The sequence below is a fragment of the Scardinius erythrophthalmus genome (assembly GCF_964197995.2).
Source record: "Scardinius erythrophthalmus genome assembly, chromosome: 13".
Taxonomy (NCBI): domain Eukaryota; kingdom Metazoa; phylum Chordata; class Actinopteri; order Cypriniformes; family Leuciscidae; genus Scardinius; species Scardinius erythrophthalmus.
The window spans coordinates 14,976,538-14,999,293 of record NC_138233.1 but is presented as its reverse complement, the minus strand read 5'-3'; the positions used below and the strand labels follow the sequence as shown (position 1 = coordinate 14,999,293).

Genomic DNA, 22,756 nt, shown 5'->3' with positions numbered 1-22,756 from the left:
CATCCAAATCTCCCCAACCCAGTGCTGTTCACCTCCGTATTGTATTACGTACACCCTGGGCTCGTCCTAACCTTGGGCCAACTCAAAACCCCGGTCCCCTTGCATGAATGTGGTAATTAATGAGAAGCATAACCAAGCAGTGTGAATTATGTTGGCTTTGGTACCAGTTCTATGGCACACAGATGTGTAATAAACCTTGCCTAAAATAAGACCTCTTCCACGAACATAGAGCGAAAAGCTATTAATATAAGTCATCACGACTGTAATGACTCATTTGCACAAAAGAGGAAGAATGGTAATCTAAACACACTAAGGGCCCTATTTTAACGATCTGAAACGCAAGTGTCAAAGCGCAAAGCGCAAGTAACTTTGTGGGCGGGTCTTGGCGCTGTTGCTATTTTCCCGGCGGGATAAATGACTCTTGCGCCAGGCGCAAATCTAAAATGGGTTGGTCTGAAGTAGCTTCATTATTCATAGGTGTGGTTTGGGCGTAATGTGAAATAAACCAATCAGAGCGTCATCTCACATTCCCTTTAAGAGCAGACGCGCTTTTCCTAAAGCGGATTCCTATTGTAACGGCGGATTTGCCAGGGGCGCGCCAGGAGCGGATCACAGCCGAGGAGAGCAACGCTCTCGTCACGGCCGTAAAAGAGAGAGAAGTGACATTGGGGATGGAGAAACACACCCAAATTAACTTCGGTTAAAAAGGCGTATGATAATTTGGGTAAATGTGTAAGCTAGATGTATGCTTTTATAATAAATTGTCTATCTATCTATCTATCTATCTATCTATCTATCTATCTATCTATCTATCTATCTATCTATCTATCTATCTATCTATCTATCTATCTATCTATCTATCTATCTATCTATCTATCTATCTATCTATCTATCTATCTATCTATCTATCTATCTATCTATCTATCTATCTATCGTAATAATGTATGATTTGCAAAAATGAAAACTGCTGCTTCTGTGTAGATGAGAGAATCAAAGTGCATTCGCGTTGTGCACACGCTACATTGATTATGGCCAAGCATGCGCCCTTAAAATAGCATATGAATAACATGCGCAACGCGCCACTGACTTTAAACTATTTTTTCCTGGTTAGTGGCGCAATTGTTTTCTAAACCTGCAAAATAGTATGAAGGAGCGTTTGCGCTGGAACACGCCTCCTTTTTTGCGCTGAACCGCCCAGGGAGCGCAAGTTCATTCCCTAGTTTAGCGACGTGCTTCTGTGGAGGGAAAAGCGCGCTTTGCGGGTGCAAAATAGGAATGATACATGCGTCGGTGTACAAAGTCAATTGCGCTGGGTGCAAGATAGGGCCCTAAGAGTTGAAGCTGACAATGAACTGAATGTTTAGTACTCTTGTTTTTGGGGTGAATGGTGCCTCCCAAGACAACTCTTATATAATAATCTTTTAATTTTTAAATACTTTATCTTGGATAAATATAGGCAAAGAAAACCCTCAAGATATCACATTTTTAGAATAAACGGGATACATAGTCTTGCAAAAGGGTTAAAACTATTTCGAAAATTATATTATATGTAATAATGTATAGTGAGCCGGTTGTTATAGTGAATAACAACCCCGACAGGCTGAACGGGATCCCGACGCGAAGCGAAGCATGGCTACCTACAAAATAAATAAATAATTTGACACAAACTATTTATTCAAAAAGGAGTTTATTGATTTAAAAACGATTGTATTGCTTCCGCTAAAGAAAATAGTCCGTTCCGCGTCCATAGCAACGCGCTGTTTTTCATGGCAACGGTCTGTTATACTTCGCAGCGGTCTGTTATCAAGAAATAACAGACCGCATTCTACATTGGAATTCAGCCAAGCCATGTAATAATATATTATATTATATTATATTATATTATATTATATTATATTATATTATATTATATTATATTATATTATATTATATTATATTATATTATATTATATTATATTATATTATATTATATTATATTATATTACTTTTTTGTTAGATTTGTGAATTGATTTGGGATCTTTATTAAATATTTTTAAACATTTTTGAGGGGTACAATGTGAAACAAATTATAGGATATTTTGGAAGTAAGAATTACAGTTAAAGAATAAAAGCAAAAGAAAGTTATATTGCAGATACTCATTGAATATGTCCTCTCTGTTAGCACACAGCAGCGTGATATGTATGGAGACAAGTTAAATGACAAGCCTATGTGATTTTTTTCTTGCTAGCCCTTGCACATTTCTGATCTTGCTTGAGAGTGCAATCCATCTTGTCGAATTACTGTAATGTTGGAAGAAAAGTCCCAATCATTTTTCAGCCCTTTCCATTGTCACTTTTGGGTTTGTATAAAAGGAGGTTGACAGAGGAAGAAATGAACATAAGAACTTTGCTTTAAACTGGCTAAGATGGAAAGATCTCACAGGATCATTCGATCCCCGTCAATACAAAAGCCTCAGGTGCTCTTGTTCTTTAAGTGTGTGTTTCTTCTTCTGTGCATAAGACAGTCTGGCATATCTGCCATCTAGTCTTTTGCTGCGGGGAGGATGTAGTCACCTCTCATTCTCTCATATTCCTTTCAGATTATACCAAGCGTCTGACATATGCTGCCCGACTATTTCCCTGACATGCAGAAAGTTTAGGTCAACTAATCAACCTCTCCATACTGTACGCCTGCCTTACTAGCACAAGAGATCCTTCACCCCGATTGGTGTGGTGGATAATGCAGACTGCAAAAGGCCAGACTTTAATTTCAAACTCTTCTATCGGCTCTTTTGTCCTCTCGAGAGGGGGCATTGACAGCTGTTTCCTTGGATCTTTGGCCCATGTCCGACATGCCCTGGACTGAGAGGGGTGGCTCGGGTCAGACAGCGAGTGCGTCAGCTCAAGACTGGGTTCTCTAAAGGCCACTTTCCTCAGACAGTCAAGCCAGAGGGAGTCACAGCTATCAGGGAATCAGGCGTGGTTATGATATCATCTGTCTGCCTTTAGCCCAATTACTGTGTGGTGGCTTCCTCCCGGTGCCACTATGAATCTGGGCAGCCGGCAGTAAACACAAAACACTGTGTCATTTCTCATTTGCAGGGCTGATTAGGGTTATATTGTGGGGACTACATACAGATGAGGCAGTGTTTGTCAGATTTGTAATGGTGGGTGAGAAATGGAAGGTCTAATCAACCTTGTGACTGACTGTAATGATCGACCTCAGGTCCTGTTCGTGTATAAACAAAGTGCAAATTCTTCTGTGATGCTTCTCTTAATGATGTGCCTGGTGCAAATTCTTCTGTGATGCTTCTCTTAATGATGTGCCTGAGCATTTATCCTCGCTAGAATAACTTCTCACTTCTTTGCATTGCTACAATTTAGTACATATCCCTGCGCCAAGGGTGGGGGGCATTTGGGGGGCATTCGTGGGAAGAATTGTTATTTTAAATTTGTAGAATTAAAATTAATAGAAATTCAAATACATTTATGTAACTGTATTTTTAACTAAAAAGCAAGTTTTTCCAAGACAAACTTTGACTGTTCACTTGCCAAAGCCTTAGAAAGTAAAAAAAAAAAAAAAATCCAAAGCCTGACATTAGAAAGTTTTAATAGATGGAAGAATGGACTTGAGTTTAAGTTTTAAATTTGCCACCTATTAAAATGTGGTTATCTTTGGTTTATTTTTTGTGTTTAATTTACTTTACGTATTTCACTATATTTATTGATTAAACATTTTTAGACCAAATTAGAAGAACACTTAATTTTCCAGAATGTGTTGAATTCATCGTCCTGTCATTCTAGTGTGTTGTGGCCAATTCAATTCAAATTCTATCTCATGAATTGAAAGTGAGCTAGTTCCTTAGTTCTGAATATTCAGAAAAGTCAGTATTTGTGCTGAGTTGGCTCTATGTTGCTCTATGACTTTCAGTGGACCATTTTAAGATGGACCTACAGGGGTCTACGGACACCATTTTGCGAAATTCTGGTATATTATGTTGGTTGTGGAAAGACAAGTTATAAATTCAGTCTTGCCAAAAAAACTCAATACAGTGTATTTCAGTACAGTGTGTAGATATTTTTTTTGGCACTGGATTTTCAAGCCTAGCTACAATTTAGCAATTGATTGAATTAGTACTGGCCACATTATATGGGTACATCTCCTGGCAGACCATCTTTTCCCTCCATACACTTTGAACTCATTGTTTTGCAACTTGTAAATCCATAACCCTATTCTCTATTGTAATGAACTCTGACTTCCTACAATTCACACTCCCGGATCCATCCTTTGAAGAATGTCAGAGTTATTAGATGAGTAGAGCCAAGAAATCCGATTCCTTATTGTGGTTAAGTTTAGGTTCCCGCTTTGTGCAGGTGCAGGTTCTTTCCTTGTCGAGACGCTCTGCAAGGCCAAGCCAGCACATACCTCTGTGAGTCAGACAATAGATCACATCACACAAAGGGTCACCTCTGCTTCTAGGCCTTTGATTTGTATCCTCATTGACATCACACATGGGCTTCTCAGTTCTTTGTTAATACCACAATTCCCAGTGTTCTTCACTTTCAAATGAGTCTGACCTTCCAGCACAGAGGCAGTCCTCCTCTAGCCTACTGTGCACCCCAGGCATCCCTGCACCTCATGCAGATGGGCTGTATGGCTGCATGCAGACAGGCTCTGTGTTGGCTTCAGGTCGATCCGATTACACTCCTGTGGTGAGGATAATGGCCTTGCCTGAAGGTGTGGATCTTTAGGAGAGGCCATTATCTGCCCGACAAGTCCTCCTTGGTCTTCTGCACAAGGCTATAGTGTCTGGGCCAGAAAGGTAGCCAGTCGCAGTAGCACATCAGTATATCACAAGGACTTGACAAAATGACAACATCCTATAATGCTGATGGTAAATAATGTGACATTGTTTTAATGGAGCATAAAGTGTTGCAGAGAGAGAGAGAGCCAGCCATTGATTGTAATATAGTATGTCCTTCTCTAGCCAGTCTTAAAGGGGTAGTTCACCTAAAAATAAAAAAAGTTCTGTCATTGTTTACTCTCATTTTAAACCCTTTTAGTATTTATAATGCCTATAAGGCATTTAGTCTTTTTTTAGTTGGAACACACATGGCTGTTCTTGTCCATGCAAGTAATAAGGGACTGTGGTGGTCGAGCTTAAAAGATAACAAATACATCAGAAAAGTCATCCATATAATTTAAGTCTTGTGAAGAGGTACAGTGAATAAATATTAAAAGAATGGGCCAGGATATAAGTATTAAAATCTCCCTTTCAACAAATATTTCAATGTATTATTATTATTTTTTTATTATTTTATTTCAGTATCTTTCCCACACAAAGCTATATTCAGACGATTTGCTTCAGAACTGTGCATAATTCACTTAGATCACTTTTATGGTGCTTACAGTACTTTTTATACATTTAGATACTTGACAGCTTCGGTTTTCATTCACTTTTAAAAGGTTAGTTCACCCAAAAATAAAAATTCTGTCAGTAATTACTCACCCTCATGTTGTTCCAACCGCGTAAGACCTTCGTTCATCTTCGGAACACAAATTAAGATATTTTTGATTAAATCTGAGAGTTGTCTCACTCCTCCATAGGCTTTCAGAGGGACCGAAACTTGCTGGCCCAGAAAAGTTATTAAAGCGATCGTTAATATAGTCCAAGTGACTCCAGTGGCTCAATCTTAAGTATATCAAGCGACGAGAATACTTTTTGTGCGCAAAAACAAACAAAAATAACGACTTTATTCCACTATTCATTTCCTTCTCTCTGGGCCTCGTAGTGTTTTTGCGCTGCGCGTCTGTGTTGCACGTCATCACGCATCACACACATGACCCGCTTCGGCCAATTGTGAGCCTACGTGGTGACGTGTAACACAGACGCGCTACGCAAAAACACTACGTGAACCAACTAGAGGCCCAGAGAGAAGGAAATGAATAGTGGAATAAAGTCGTTATTTTTGTTTGTTTTTGCGCACAAAAAGTATTCTCGTCGCTTGATATACTTAAGATTGAGCCACTGGAGTTACTTGGACTATATTAACGATCGCTTTAATAACTTTTCTGGGCCAGCAAGTTTCGGTCACCTAGCAGCCTATGGAGGAGTGAGACAAGGCTCAGATTTCATCAAAAATATCTTAATTTATGTTCCGAAGATGAACGAAAGTCTTACGCGGTTGGAACAACATGAGGGTGAGTAATTACTGACAGAATTTTCATTTTTGGGTGAACTAACCCTTTAATGGTAAACTGTATAATTGGTAATCTGCAATTGTTGCCATAAGGAGATATTTCTACCTCATGTAACTCTTAAATTGTGTTTTGTTGGTCTAACCTTATTAAGGTTAAATCAATGATGTTAAGCTAAAAAAAAAAGGTGTTTACAGTCTTAAAAAAAGCTGGTAACATTTTAATTGATTTATTTTATTCAAGAATGTTTATTTATTAATTTATCAATGCATGGAAAAAAAATGTTCTTTTTTTTAATCCTCCTCTTGTTTCACAATTTGGAATGACATGAGGGTGAGTAAATGATGGCCGAATTTATTTTTTTGGGTTAATGTTCCTTTAAGACTTGTCTTACTGTGCTGCTAGTACACCCGCTGTGGCCCAGTCCTTATTTGCAACTCTATGCCATGATGTGTTCCACAATTAGCATCCAAATTAAGAGTATAAAGAAGGAACATTGGCCCTGAGATTTATTGCCCTGTCCCAAAATGCACTCCCACAAAGGACACAGCAGGGTGACTGGGTTTTAGCCCAGTACTGACAGCCCAAGCGCTTTTTGTCTCCAATAAAGGGTATGTCTAAATTATTAAGCACAGCAGTTGGTTTTTGATATACTTTTTAACACATAAATAATGAAAAAAAAAAAAAAAAAAAAAAAAACTTTTAGTATTGTAAATTTAAATGTTAAAGACAAATATTTGCAAAAAAAAAAAATAAAACATTTCAGTTTGCCCTCCAGCCATTGCTCGGTGGGCACGGGATACAGACCTGGTCCCAGAGGTTGGCCTGAATGAACAGTGGGTCACAATGAGTCCTTTCCCCGCTGCTGGAGCAGCTGCAGTCCTTTGATAGAATGAGGTCAATTCGAGAATGGAGATGGCTGGAACTGATTGAGGGGCCTATTCAAAGAAATAAGGTACAAACTGTTTTGTATTGGTGAAAAAAGAGTGGCACACCCCCTCCCCCCTTTCCCTTCCCCCCCTCCCACTTTTATTGCTTTGCTTGTCGGTGTCAGGAATAAATCATTTAAATTGTTCTCTGATTCCCCCTCCTACCATTTGGCAAAATGATAATTGAAACATTAATAGGACATTAATAGGATGTGTGTCCCGGTAACCTTTGAGATAAATCTCTGTATAATAGGATGAATTCACCCTGACCAACAGGAATCTAGAGTAATTAAACATGAGGTGACGAGGCTCATTTGGGCATGTCTTATAATTCATTTGTAGCTCAGAGCAGTGTGCGCTGCGATTGGAACAGATTTAGTAGTCAGAGGAAGAACTCATTTGTTGGTCATTACACCGAGTTTGTTTGCAGTACTAATGATGGGGACTACAAGCCTTTTTGAATTAGATGTGTAGAAGTGTAGTGTCCTATTAGCGACCCTACTTCTAAACACCATTAAAACAACATAACATAGTGCAGTGCAGTCAGTCCAATGCACGTTTGAATTTTGTGGTCCAGGTCCTGCTTAAAATTTGTAACAATAAGCCCTTTTCTCTTTCATTTTGTCTTTTGTCAGATGTTATTTTGACAGATAAGTAGCATAGCATTGCACTGGGTATGAATCCAAGTAGTGATGTACTTGGCCAGAATTGCGTGCATCATCCACTTCAGGAAATTAGAACGACCACCGATTTGAAATTGACACTCCTCAGTTGGATGATTCTCAAACGGCTGCTTTGTTTGGCAGCATTAGGTGTATTTTCTGCTGTCGTTTGTAATTTTTGCAATTAGTCAGAATCAGGATATCTAAAAAGGATGTTGCAGAATGATTTTGCAGGGAAGCATTCAGATTGGACCTCAGCGAAAACTAATTTTCATTTGATTGTCATCACAGCAGCCGCCATTGCCACACACATTAGCATTTTACTTTCGGGGAAAATTAACAGTAGATATTCATATCACATTATAGATTTTAATGAATTAGGGCAAGACAAAGGATCGCTTAAGAAAGGATAATTGCTGTATGCTGAACTCGGGTTGCGCTCATTACTTTTCAACAATGCCGTCTCACTCTTTTCCTCTCCAGTCGAGACGGATCTATTCCATTATGAGCCATTTGATGGCAAATTAAAAAGAGTGTGATGGAAACATGCAGAACTGATGAATTTAGACAAGGAGACAAAGTGGAGAACATTTAATAGTTTAATAATAAGCTGCAGTATACATTCAGTGATAATTCTGTTTTTCATGTTGCCAGAAGCTGTTTGGTGAGACCAGCAAAAACATTCAGCTACTAGATCTATATCTTTTTCACACATTGCTGCTGTTTGTACTTTCCACATTATAAAATGAATATTGCAAAGAAACTGATTTTGCAATATCTCTCCATCCGCCGCTATGGTAATTCCACCAAATCAGTTTTTTTTCCTCCTGCAGTAAAACAAACTTGTTTGGTTGGGCTTGGTACAGCGTTCTTAAATGATCTGGAAAAATGGAGGGCTGTACTCAATGATAGATAGCAAAGCAAGTCTGTCTCAGAGGCATCTGGGTTTGCTTTACATGGAACTTACTTCCATTTAGCGCCTCTCAAACACTTCAGAAATGAGTGAAATCACTTCCAGTGACTCGAAATGGTAGTTTTACTCTTACCCTTACTTGAGTATTAAGATTAAACAACAACCTGTTATCTTGAAAGTTTAATGTTTGTTGCAATTTTTTGGTTTCTTTTGCTATCTCACTCTAAGCTCATTGTACTGACACACAACTGTTGGTGTTGATTTTTTTTTTTTTTTTGTCTTTTTGTCTTTTTTTTTTTTTTGCCCACACAGAAACTTGATGGCACGAAAACTGACCAATAAGAAACTCTTTTACAACAAGGTAGACTGCAATCAACAGTTGCCAGGGGTAACACAGTCAACAAAAATTCAAGATCAATTGAAAATGTAAAAAAAAAGGATAAAAGAAGAAATAACAAAGTCAATAAAAAGGGGACAAATAAAGAAAAAAGCCAGTTAATTTCAAGTATAACTTACTGATAAAATAACTACACAGCATTAAATATTCTCATTATACATTTTAAATTATTTATAAAATATATTTTGGCATATATGTTTTTTTTTTTTCCTTTTTGTCTTTGTGTACAAACGCTACTGTAGCTTTAGTTGAACACCAATGTTTATTTTTTTATTTTTTTACTTTCGCAACAAAACATTAAAGGGATTGTCACATAACAACAGATTATTAAAAATGATAGTATTAAACCCTAAACAGAGTTTCACATAGCAAGACGTAAGTGACGACCCCTTCTATCCTAGCCCCATAGTCAAAATCCAAAAAAGTACAAGACCAGAGCACGAAGTTCTAGTAAACTGCGCTCCACTGGCTACAATCAGGAAAGGGCACAGGAGATTTCAAAAGCAACAAGTCTTATGTTTTTTTTTTCCTTGTTTTTGTCCATATATATATATATATATATATATATATATATATATATATAGATATATATATATATATATATATATATATATATATATATATGGCTGTAAGTCTGGGGGATCGGTCTCTCCCTATTCCAGTTTTTCGGCGAGCTTGAGCTGATAGCGCAAGTTCATTTAGCTCCATCAGAGATAAAAAATAAGCAGTGTAATGACCTCATGGTTTGCTGACATTGGAATATCTTGAGGGAAACAGAGAGGGGTTGTCTTATCAGACCAGTGAGAAGCCACTGAAATGAAATGAAATCTGAGGGAGTGTTCCTGTGCGCTCTCCCGCAATTGGACGGCTTATGTCATATGGGAAGAGTCTCGCTAATCTGTAGCGTCAGAGAGACCCACGTCCTCTTCGGGAACAGTGAGCGGTTTGGCAGCTGAAGCAAAAACTGCATACCAAAGAAGGCATTAGAAGAAAGTTAGAAGTCTCTTTCGAGTCTACAAGGCATGACTTTACTCAGGTGTCACTGGCGGTGCCCTGGAAGGTCTTTCTCCTCTAAGGGCAAGACGTGAGGGCAGGGTGGAGCGTGTCACGCAGCACAGAGGAACCAGCCTGTCCACTGCAGATAGACGATTGCGACGAACGTACAAGCGTTGTTGTTACTACCAAGCCACGATGACAGTCTGAGCTCGCAGACACATTTTCAACTTAGTTTGTTCGGTCTCTGGAGAATACATTGTGCTGCACATGTGTCTCACCCTTCTTTCCCCAGGCCCGTTCGGCTCAACGCTCGCAAAAGCACACAAATATACACACACGCACACGTCGGCACACACTCGTAGTAGCGTATGCGTTCTGTGTACACGTGGGAGCCGTTTAAAGCACGATGTCCTTCAGCCGCTTGCTGCCGGGGGACTCCTTCTCACGGCCGTCCTGCAAGAGCGTGTTGATCTCCCGCATAGCCGGCTCACTGTCCTTCCCCTCCGGCTGCCGCAGCAGGCTGTGGTTGGCTATGCGCTCTACGTCCCGGCATTTCAGTGTGTTGTAAGCGGAGGGTGGTTTGGACTGGGGGCTCTTCAGGTGCACTGGGGAGGTGATGGGGCTAACGGCCTCTCGGCCATTTCCGGCCTCGCGAACTGTGCCGTTGGTCTTGGGGCTGCAGACGGCCGGCTCTGCCGTTTGCCGCCTGCCCCTCTGTTCAGCCCGCTCCTCGTCCGGCCCATCTTTGCCAAAGGTGGCAAAAGTCCTTTTGGTGGTGCCACAGTCCTCGTAATGAGGTACGTCCACGGTTGTGGCCTCGATGGACAGAGCGATGACATTGCGGCCGTGTTCGGGAGACTTCACTTTCGCTGGCATCGGCACCCGGGGCATCCAACAGCGATCCGAGTGGCCAAGGATACGACATTCGTCTTGGCAGTGGAACCCCTCTGACTGATCTGCACAAAATGAGAGAGAAAGAGAGGAGGAGTTAGTTTTGTTGTCTAAACCAGGGCTTTTAAAACTGTGCATGCAATCACTTGGCTGCAGCTAAATTTGTGTTTCAGTAAATGACACACACACACACACACACACACACACACACACACACACACACACACACACACACACACACACACACACACACACAAAGCAGTTTAGACTAGGGCTGCACGATATACCAACATTAAATAGAAATAGCGCGATATTGCTTATGATTTACAAGTCCTAAATGCTGTGATTTAATTGTATAAGTATTTGTGCTAGCTGCATGTTATATAGTGAAGCGTTGGCGTGCAACTTGTAAAAGCAACGTTTTCTGTGTCTCAGAGGGGCTCATTTCATTATTAAGCTGCTTGGTGCACATTATTAACGAAACTCGTTCGCATTACACCAGAGAATTCAAATGTCACAAAAAGCTGTTTCAGGTCTGTTTATCTGTTCAACTTAGCGCTGTTATCTTTCAGAGACATGAGTGCACATGAGTGTAAGAGTGCGTTCTTTGCGTTCCCCTATGTGCATTTGGCTACCTACCAACACAAGAAAAATATGTCTGTAAAAAGCATTTTACATGTACACACAGAACGAACATGAGAGCGTTTTCTGGGCTAAACACCACAACGAGTTTAACACTCGCAGCGCAGACCAGAGCGAGCGCGTTTCAAAATGCTATGGACATATTTCATCTAATCTAATGCTCCAAACGAGAACCAGTGGTGTGTATGATGGATTATTCATGTAAACAGTACTTTGTTGTCATGGGTTTATTTTTTAAACCCCCCCTCCCCCCATAGTTCACTTAAAAATATGTTCGTGCATCTTGAGAAAGATGCTTGTTTAGGCGGCGTCCTGGAATGGAAATGTTTGGGAACCCCTGGTCTAAACTGTGCCATTTGCACAGATTCTGCTTATTTGGGGTTTCTTTCATGGATTTCAGGCATGGTTTGTTTTGGGGCTTTCATCTTTCCAGCACATGTCAGAGCTGGAAAAGGGGGGAAAAAAAAGACTCTGGCATGCTGAAGAGCCCCGCTCCATTTTAATGTAAGCTGGCACTATTTCTTCAACAAGTTTTAATGCTAGAACTTTTGAGGGCCTTTTAATAAACCAATTAAAGGGTGCATTGTTAAATCAAAAGTGGATCCCCATCTTGTGAGTAATTGTTTCACTCTGTTGCCAGGCTTGATGAAAGGAGGGTTTAGACAGTGCAATCACAGATTTCACAGTGAGGGACACTGGCAAAGTAGCCTCATTGTTAAATGCTGAACATTTTGCTCTGTCTCTGTCATCTAGCTGGCAGTTATTAATATGTAATGATGTTTTAAAGCTGTTGTGGAATAAAAAAAAAAGAACTAAAAAAAAAGGATTTGTCTGAGTCCGTATTACTACAGATCTGTCCTTTGTTGTGTTGGAGGGAAGTGCTTTCAAGCTGCTTTTTGTATCATTATAACTACAAAAAAGCCAAGCTCTCTCTCGCTCAAGTTGAGGAGCTGTCTGCCTCTTTCAATTCCCTTTTATTTAAAAGAGATGCATCTGTGATAATCAAGGCAGCTCTCTTTTTATTAGCAGTCAGCCCAAAACAGCTTTCTGCGTGAGTCCTTTTGACTCCATACATATTTCATTATTGGCCATCTGGATAGACAAGCACGACAAGGGCACTCTCTCTGCTTAAATGTTTGCTAATACACACAAATGGTATTTGCATAACAAAATCACATTCTCAGATTGCTGTTTCCACATGCACCGCTCACAAATAATAATAATAATAATAAAGAGCATAATTAGGGTTGCACTGTTAATTCTGGCCAATATAATACTCATTATTTTTAGATCGCTGATCACCACTAAATTACTGATATTAAAACTAGTTTATTTAGGCATCCAAATTCTTATTTGAATCTTTACTCTGATTGCACCACAATATTTATACATAAAAAAAATAAATTAAATAATAGCATTATAATTTATAATATTCGTGTGTGTGTGTGTGTGTGTGTGTGTGTGTGTGTGTGTGTGTGTGTGTGTGTGTAGAACAAAACTGATAAATGTTTTAAAAATCTCTGCTATCAATAAATAACTGATATGGTACCAATATATGAGTTTGCCTTAAGCATTACATTCCAAAGTCAAATTGATGAATGTTGATATAGAGGTTGATTAAATGTCACCAAATAATTCACTGAATGACAAGTTCACATCCCATCAACCAAAATAGACAGATAATATTCCAACCAGATGTTTGGTGACACGTTTGGTCAGCTTTCTTATTGGTAAATCAGCCCAAGGGTTGAGACCTTGCTACATACTTGTTGCCCTCGGTGACAGCGAGAGATTGTGGGAAGGATTCACACATTTACATCTGAAACTCTGAGCTTGACGGATCATCCAATTAAAATCACTAATTATCTGCTTTTCCTGCTCTTTCAGGACTCTGAGGGACAACGCAGCTTTGGGGCCTGAATCAATATTTAAAGATTGGAGCGTTACTTTCCAAGATCTCCACAGCCAAAACTGTCACCCTTAAAATGTGATCTAATGAGATTGACAGATTACTAACTTAAGTCTGGAGACACTTCAGATACCCTGCAACACATGTGAGAAGATAAAAGCTCCTGTGTGCTTGTGTATCTGTATCTCGGTGCATTATTAGATTTGACCCACATATATAGTCGCACCATTCACACACAGACCGTCACACACGCATGCTTCCTCATACTAAAACTCAGCAGAGCAGCAGGGAGAATGGAGAAATTAAATTGAAAAAGTAAAAAATAAATTGGAAAGTAAAGCTCTGGATCGACTACGGTATCTCAAGTGGCTCAAATTTAGCCCATAATTACCAAGCCCTGTGAACACACACACAAGTCCACATCTTGAAAGGGCTTTTCATCACCAAAAGTCAATGTTATCACCATAGCAACAAGGGTGAGTCTCACCATTATCCACATATACAGAGCGAGCGAGTGCCGAGGACACCACACCTGCCACGTTGCAATCTGCCTACCCAGAATTCCTCCTTTCATTTCATAGGAATCTGCTTTTCTACAGAAGCATGGATTTATCTGCATCCTGTGGATCAATAGGAGGCACTCTAACAAGATTCAAATCGTGTTCACCTCTTGAATGGGCAACACACAAAAATAGAGTGCATTTTCCAATTCCCCTTCCTTATGACAGTAGGGACACATCCATTCATTGAATGTTGTCATCTTTTTCAGCCTCTGTCCTTTAAGGGGACCCCCATGGAGCGATTCTCTTGTAAATTTCATCACTGTGAAAGCAGAACGCCATTAACAGCTCTCTCACATCCTGTCAGTGGTTTATCCACAAAACTCACAGATGTTTCTCTCAAAGATCTGCGCTAACCACAAAACAAATTGCAGTAAGACATGACAGCCTGTCAACCCCTGACAAAACAAGAATCTCTTCCTATCTTTTTTTTGCCCTACGAGAGATAGAAATATAATGCCAACAAGTGAAGCAATTAAAGCTTCAATGCAGCTGATCTTTGAGTTATGCAGAAGAGAGCAGTAAAAGGGAGACGGCCCTCCTACAGAGAATGTCTATTGAAAGTCATCAGGAAAATACGCTTGCCAATCAGTTCCGGGAAAAGACTTAAAATACAGTCCAGAGCACTATGTCAGAAGGAACATTTGCTGTCTAGGATTTAAAGCCTAATTATGGGCTTGGCTCTTGCTGGAGGCGGAAGCATCTATATTTTCTTACTCTTCCACATTTGTAAGTAAAGCACAGAGTTTATATAAAAAAAAAGTCCCACAGCAGTGCTGAGTATCGGAAATATTAGGATTTAATTTTTGCACTGAGAGGATGAAAGAATGCACAAGGTATTTGGGACTGTTTTAAATATGTGTACCACTATCTGCATTCTGCAAAGCTGAAGAATAATAAATAGTCCACTTGTAATGCAAAGGCTCTTGTGCTAAGAACCCACCACTGCTGTCAGCTTGTAGTAGAACGGCATCAGTTTACTTCATGAGAGAAGAACTCTGTCCCATGATGAGGCTAGAGAGAACCTTAACTCGTTCCTTAAGCCCCAGCTCCGGCAGGTCAGAGGTCACAGCGAATTTGAAAAAGATTTTGCTTTGCTCTCTACCAATAAACAGGTTGTACTCCATTCAGAATTGAATCTGGTATATCTTCTAAATAACAATTCGGTTCATGATTTTGAATTAATGTAGCAAACACAATGCATAAATACAGAAAGACAAGATGGATGGATGGATGGATGGATGGATGGATGGATGGATGGATGGATGGATGGATGATGGATGGATGGATGGATGGATAGATAGATTCTGAAATCAGAACTTTGGACAACACTGCTACCTAAAAAGGGATTTTAATCCATTTAAAATGTCTGTTATCTTAAACATGGCTAAATGAGCTAAATTTGTGGGTGGGCTGAGTTTCGCATACCCAAAACAAAAGGAATGGCTTTTAATCTGGAAAAAAATTCTGAACATCTTTTGTGTCACTGCCAGACTTTCATCTTGTTTGGAAGCTATTATGCTCCTTCTTGGAAAACACACTTTCTTTTCTCTCCAAAAATCCGTGTACGAGCGCTGGAGGTCTGCATTGTTGATGTAATGCGAGAGAGGGCCAGAGAAAATGCAGCTAATGTACCTGTTTAAATAGGCTCGGGCTCAGGGAGTATGTAAGGGGAAAGTGGGCATGCTCATACACTCTCAAACACTCGACTGGGGAAGAAATTGCAACCACGGGGCTCTGCAGTTTTCACAGTGACACTATTCAGTCTCTTTGGATTTACAGGCTTGGGGAAAGAATGTCATTTCTTTGAGGAACAAGGTGAAACAGCCAAAGAAACAAGCAAGACGTTCCTAATAAATCAAACTATTCTGAGCAACATGATGCATCGGTTTAAAGATTAACTATATTAAACCTGAGCATGTTTTGCTGCGGTTTTGAGCATAATGATCATATAAATCATATTTAGATGCATTCTGCCTCAAAAACTCATTTTTCCTCTTGTTTGTCTTTCTCTGCTGTTGTTCCGTGTAGACTGATGAAACGATTCAGCTGCAGCCGACTCCTGTGAGAAATAATATACTGGAGTGAGAGGCCAGACATTGGTTGTGGCGCTCACTTTTGCACATTCTTTTTTATTATTCTTATAATAATACATTTGTGTTTAATTTCATGATTTCCCACTAGTGTTTAGAAAGCTAAACGAAACAGTAATGTTAAATTATGTATCTTGTTTACTATTATTATTATTATTATTTAACAGGCTACTATTATTAGTCATTATTATAATTATGGCTATTTTATTGTCTTATTTTTGTCCCTGTCTTATTTTTATTTATTATTTCTCTCATTTATTTATATTTTATGTATTACCTCTGGACCTTTGTGGGACAAGCACTTGGCAATGGCACATTATTTATTATTTAATAATAAATAATACATTTGTGATTAATTTAATGATTTCCTGCAAGTCGTTAGAAAGCAGAATGAAACCGTAATAATGTTTTTTTTTTTTTTTACATTATTATTATTAGATTTTGTTATTTTACTTATCTCTCTTATTATTTATTTATTATTGCTGGACCTTTCTGCTGACCCACACTTTGCAATAGGTGGCACATTAAACTGTGCGTTCATGTTAATTTGGCTATATGAGAGACTTAAATAAATGTCATGCAACTATGGTTCATCTCATTCGCGTCATTCGTTGGAGGCACAGGAAGTGACCGGGAGGTCCTGGGTGACATTGCAGCACGTCCGTCCAGGATGGGGGTCATGTTGTCTCCACTCTAACACTATCGCAAGCTGCCATGCACAGGCTACAACAAGCCAGGCAGACACTGGGGGCTTCCCACGAGGGAGAGTCCAAGTGCTGCTGTCATCCCAGCCAGGCAATTCAGTCTGTGCACCATAAATCAGCCGCGAGCCCTCAGCCCTGCGGGACCACAAGATGGAGTGTGATGGTCTTGTTTTTACAAACAGTGGAGGAGGATGCGTCACTGAGCCACGAAGAAGGCACTCCATGCAGAGACCTTGCCATCTAGAGCAGCTCTCCAAGATTCTCACTCCATCTGCTTGCTCCCTGTCTTTCTCTTTTTTTTTTCCTCCCTCGTTCACACCATTGGAAAAACAGTTTCTCTATTACACCTGTACATCTGCTTTTCTCTGTCTTGTACCTTCAATTTCTGTGACTCCTTCAGGAAAGTGACCTTGACATCCTCCGTCTTCCTTTGGCTCGGATATTAATTATTGAGGATATTATACCTGCTGCTTAGCCTTGTTAAGGACTGTCACACGGATGGCAAATCAAGGGTTCCCTGTGCCCGCTTCTGTGTCTTAACATTAGTACCAGTCAATTTATCAGGAAGTAAATCAGGGTCTGTTCTATCCCGCTCTGGTAAGTGTGTCTGACAGCCAGTCTCCTCAGTGAAGCCACCTGCACTCCTATAATCTCAAACACACACTGACAGCTTAACTTATATCTGTGGTTTACTGCTGCATGGTTCTTTTTTTGACCGCTGCCTTTGTGAGAATTAGTAGCACAGCTCGAAAATATGTCTTTCCACCTCTCTTCCCGCCCCATCAGACCCTCTGTGGCTGGTCCTAGTTAAAGAATTACTTTCTACACTGGTGCTGACAAACAATGCATTATATAGATTGGTACAAACAGTATCTGCTTAGCAGCTGTGTAACTACATGAGGGAAAAAGACACTGTGATGCTGTATTATGAATCATTTTGAAGCTTTATGTGGGAGAAGAGGAGGGTGGAGGTTAGCAAATGGACTGCTTGATGCTGTGGTAATGAGCTGAGCATGTGCCTCACACAGGTAGAATATTTCTTTACTTCATGTTGAGGGACGGTTTTGTAGCATTATTTGTTTGCAATAGCACTACGATATAATTGTTACAAATCCAGTTTATATAATGCTATATTCTCCTGTTGTGATCCATTGCTCGCTAACATTTACAATTAATTAGGTCAGGGGTTTTAAAAGTTTGTGGGCCACCAAATATATGACCTGCTTTCAAGAGACTCCCTCCTTAAAATATGAAGGTAGCTATATATGTTTATGTATAAACACCCATTAATACAGTGACAAATGAATGAATATTAAATATTTACATACATATTTACTTTCTAATAAGCTGACAGTGTTTCCTTTTCTATTCACTATTAGAGTACTTTTAGATGTATAAATGAGAAACCATAAAATAATTTGATTAATTTTATGATCTTAAGTCTTTAGAAAGCAGAATGCAACAATTATAATGTCAAAATGTCAAATTCTCTACATTTATTTGTTACTAAATTATTATTAATGCTATTGCTATTTTATTGTTTTCTTCTTTTTATTTTTCTCTCTGGGCTTTTCTGCTTGCCCACAGTTTTCAAGCTACTCAAAACTAAATCCTTAGCTGAAAGTATCAACACGTGACGTCTTGGAGCCATTTTGTGGGCAAGGGATCTTAAGGGCCTGCTCACATATCGCGTCTTTTGCGCGCGCAAGTTCGTTATTTCAAATGTAGCCGCGCGGTATGCGCGCTCATAATGGAAGCGACGCGGTCGCGGTGCGACGCGCTCGTTATTTCCAAGCGCGTCCGCGCCGCATCGAGATAAAAACATCTCAACTTTTCAGAATGCCGCAAGCGCACCGCAGGTCACGTGACAAGAACCAAGCTTAGCAACGACAGACGCCTCCGAAACGCAACCACCCGATCGCTTTGGAAAAAGGAGAACGCGGCGCGCCTAGCGTTTTCGACGCGTTTTTATGCGCGATATGTGAGCGCCGCCTAAGAATAGTTTAGTCATAATTGTCAACAGTATATCTGAATTAATTTAACCATTGAAATTAAAAGGTTGATTATGAAGGATGCAGTTACTGTCTTTCTGCTCTTTATTTTATAGAACGCTTCAGAGCCACTATGAGGAGTTGAACTGAACTAATGGGTTAGAATCCCCCGAGGATGACCAGAGACCGATGTCATCTCCCTGTTGCCGTGCCACTGCACCCGTATAGCTCTCCACTGGATGGTGTCACAGCCTGAGAAGTAGATAGCATGCTAATATAGGGTGAAGCGACTTCTTAGAGCCCACTATTATAAAAAATGGGGGATATCTGACAGAAAACAGGATATTATGTCTCTGGGTTTGGGAATGACAGATTCGCTTATTAGTTCTGGAAAATCACAGAGAAGGCCATTGTAGTGGTCTTGACCCCAGAGTCCCAAATTAACCTGACTCATAGATCTGGCAACCACCAAGGCACGCACCCTAAGGCAGACAGTCACATGAGCCGGCTCTTCTTTTCCAAAAGGATTGGTTTGTGGAGGACATCTTTAAATACTCTGTTACAAATGCTGTATTCTGTGTTTAAGCTTGACCGAGCAATGTAGCTAATTTACTCAGAAACCCTTGAGTCTGAGAAGAGCGAGAGGGACAAAGCAGACAGTAAATTACATCTGTGAGGGGACGGGCTGGGCTTTGGGGGTTAAGGGTTTGGGTGGGTGGGGAGGGGGGGGGGGGGTAACGGAGGACGCAAACTCATTGGCTGCAGCAAATTAAATCATCTGTGAGAAGCACATTGCCAAAGTCGGTGAACTCCTCTGAAATCTGCAGGCCAGCCTCTTTTCTTGAAGCAAGCCTATAAGATATTCTTCTATTAGGGCTTTATTTGCTATTCATAAAGCATCCAGCCTAGAGAATGTAACTTGCTTCAGGGCAGGGCTGGCAAAAATAGATTTGTGGGTGGATGAATGTACAGTTTTCCTTCTATTTATCTGTGTCTTGACCTTCATTCTTTTAAGTTCTTCATTCAATTACTGCTTGCATTTGAGCTGAGAAATATAAAAAGAATAATTCATTGCAATATATACAATATATATTATCTTACTTTTCAAATGTTTGAGGAGGGGGGAGTCTATTGTGCTCACCACGGTTACATTTGTTTGATTTAGAAATACAGTAAAAACAGTAAAAAAAAATTCAAATTGTTATTATTACAATTTAAAATAACTTTTCTATATTGATATGTTTTAAAATGTAATTTATTCCTGTGACAAATGTGTATTTTCAGCCATTACTCTTTAGTATTAGTCTTTAGTGTCACATGATCATTCAGAAGTCATTCTAATATGCTGATTCGGTGCTCAAGAAATATTTCTTATAATATTGAAATATATTTTTTGCGAACTCTTTGATGATGAAATAACATTTATTTCAATAGAAATCATTTGTAATGTCTCCACTGTAACTTTTGATCAATTCAATGCATCGTTGCTGAATAAAGGATTCAAGTGAACCTCAAACTTTTTAAAGGGGTGGTTCACTGCCTTTTTTCTTTGCTTGATTGTGTTTATGGGCTGCAATATAACATGTCTTCGTGTTTCGTTTGTTAAAAAACGCCTTATTTTTCATAAATTTCACCTTTATTGTAAGCCGCTTCCTCCTCTGTCATTTGAACGACCGGTTGACTTCCTGATTCTATGAAACCACTCCCTCAGAAAGAGGCAATGAGCTCAGATTGGTTAGTTCGGCCGGTGTGTTGTAATTGGCTAAACTGCGTCCGGAATCTTCACGCCCATTACCTTTACGGGCGACAGTTGCATGTGCTCCGGTCAAATGTAATGGTGTCAATATTGCCTCATCAGTTTGAGCCAGAATCAGACCCAGAGAGCGGTGATGAAGAGAGTCAAGCAGAACCTCCGCAAACACGGCTCTTACTAAACGTTTCTGAATGGTAATTTATTTTATTTTATTATTATTCTCTCAAAGAATTTCCATACGCTGTTACTTGAAAATGCTACTGCTGTTTGTTAGCTTTTGAGATACGCTTTCCCCCTGATTAAACATTTAATATAACTGAATACATGACTGAGTAATACCGTTTTTTAAAGATATTGTTTTATTGATAGAATGAACAACCGTTTAACTATTCACAAAGCTTAGTTTACTCAGTTTGTCGTTTTCTTTAGGTGTACATGTGATAGCAGCTGAAGTTTGCCGTTGCGATAATTTTTTGAAGTTTGTACACGTTTGTCTTATACACACAAAATAGCATCGAACTAACTAGCTACTATAAACAAACAGCTTTGGCATTGGTTTGCGTTCTTGATCAAATCAAAAAAATACGTCATAAAGTATACATGGAAAATACGTTTACAAAATTTGTACATATTACAAATTCGGGTCCAAAATGTTTGTACGCGTTTGTCATATACTAAAGCCAGCGCTGGCATTTTTTTACATCCTTGATAAAACTAAAACATTACGTCTTAAATTATACAGGCAAATACATTTAAAATGATTAAACCTTACTTGCAGGTTGTGGCCTCTGGTTTTAAAGCTGTAACTGTTTCATGTTGGAGTAATAGTTTCTTGTTGAATCCGGCATTGAACTCGTGTAGATTCTGGAAGCTGTCTTCCGTAAAATGTGCAGCACAGAGAGCTAAACTACGATTGTAATTGTCAGGAACATAACCAAACTTAAATTTTAACCATTGTTGACGAACTACAGCGTCTGTAGGAAGCCTGAACACAGAAGACCTGACAGCTACAGCTCTCCACTATAACTCCTCCTCTTCGACAGCAGAACATGTTCCGGAGGGAGGGTGGATGTAAATGTATGGGTTAGTTACGTATAAAACCCGGGAAGTATCTCGTTGTAGTCCCATTCGAGACGTTTTTGTAGGCATTAAACTTCCTGATTTTTAAAAGACAATATCTCCGCTTACGTTGAACTTTAAGTGCAGCAACTTTGCAGATACTGTTCATGCACCAACAGCAACATTACACAGTATTTAAAATGAAAAAAGTGAAATAGCAATCAACCACCCCTTTAAAGGTAGTGTATATAAATATATATGTTAATCAAAAGCCAAATGATTCATGAATTGACTAAAGCAGAAGTGGCTATTTAAATCCAAAAAGGAGAGTCAACTTAAAAATCTTAACATCCTATCCCACAAGCTGCTATTGTTTCATTTTCCTCCTATTGAGCTATTTTTTATTCAGTGGGAATAAAGCCGATGCCCTGTTCCTGTCAAGCAAAGACTGACAGAAACGTACCTGGACACAATGCAACCCGAGTGCATAAAATCAGTGTGTCTTCTCTTCAACAGCTGGGCCCAACTGTGTCAACCGAATACTAATATCTGCAGACTGTCATCCCCTGTGAGACGTGTGTGAGCGGCCTGCTTGCATAGACTGTGTTACATAATTAATGCAGTGTGTCTTCTCATTCAGGCATGTTCACTGTGTCAACCTTGGCTATGCGTTTTATATTCCGTTTTATCTTGTTTTTCAATCTGGCCTATCTCATTCGCTTTCTTTCATTCTTTTGTCTTTCTCTTCTTCTGTCTCTCACTCTCTTCTTCATGCCCATGTCTGCCTCTTTCTCCTACTTTCTTTTAACCGACTCCCTCATTATTTCCCACATGCCCCTTCTGCCTCTCTCCTTCTTTCACATTCTTTCTTTTCAGATAATGCAGAGAGACTGTACACAGTCTGACTGCTTGTTAACGTTCCATTCGTCTTTATTTTTCAGAGTTGATTTTCCTACGCATATAAAGGCGGTTGGGAAAGTGCTACCTGTAATGTAAGAACTGCATTCCATCAAGTGACCATTGGCCGGCATGACAAGAGTCAGCAGCCAAGAGGAGGAGCCCTGCTGGCTCACCTGATG

The 22,756-nt window shown here is 39.6% G+C and overlaps 1 protein-coding gene across 3 annotated transcripts in view; it reads right to left on the bottom strand.

The window, feature by feature from the left end:
- Positions 1 to 9,722: 9,722 nt before the first annotated feature.
- Positions 9,723 to 22,756, bottom strand: part of pcdh19 (protocadherin 19) — a 57,627-nt gene continuing 44,593 nt past the window's right edge. For all 3 annotated transcript variants that reach the window (XM_081382683.1, XM_081382685.1, XM_081382684.1), the window contains exon 5: positions 9,723 to 11,031. In XM_081382683.1, coding sequence (XP_081238809.1) covers positions 10,472 to 11,031 — 560 coding nt within the window. In that variant the 3' untranslated portion in view covers positions 9,723 to 10,471. The remainder of the gene's footprint in view (positions 11,032 to 22,756) is intronic.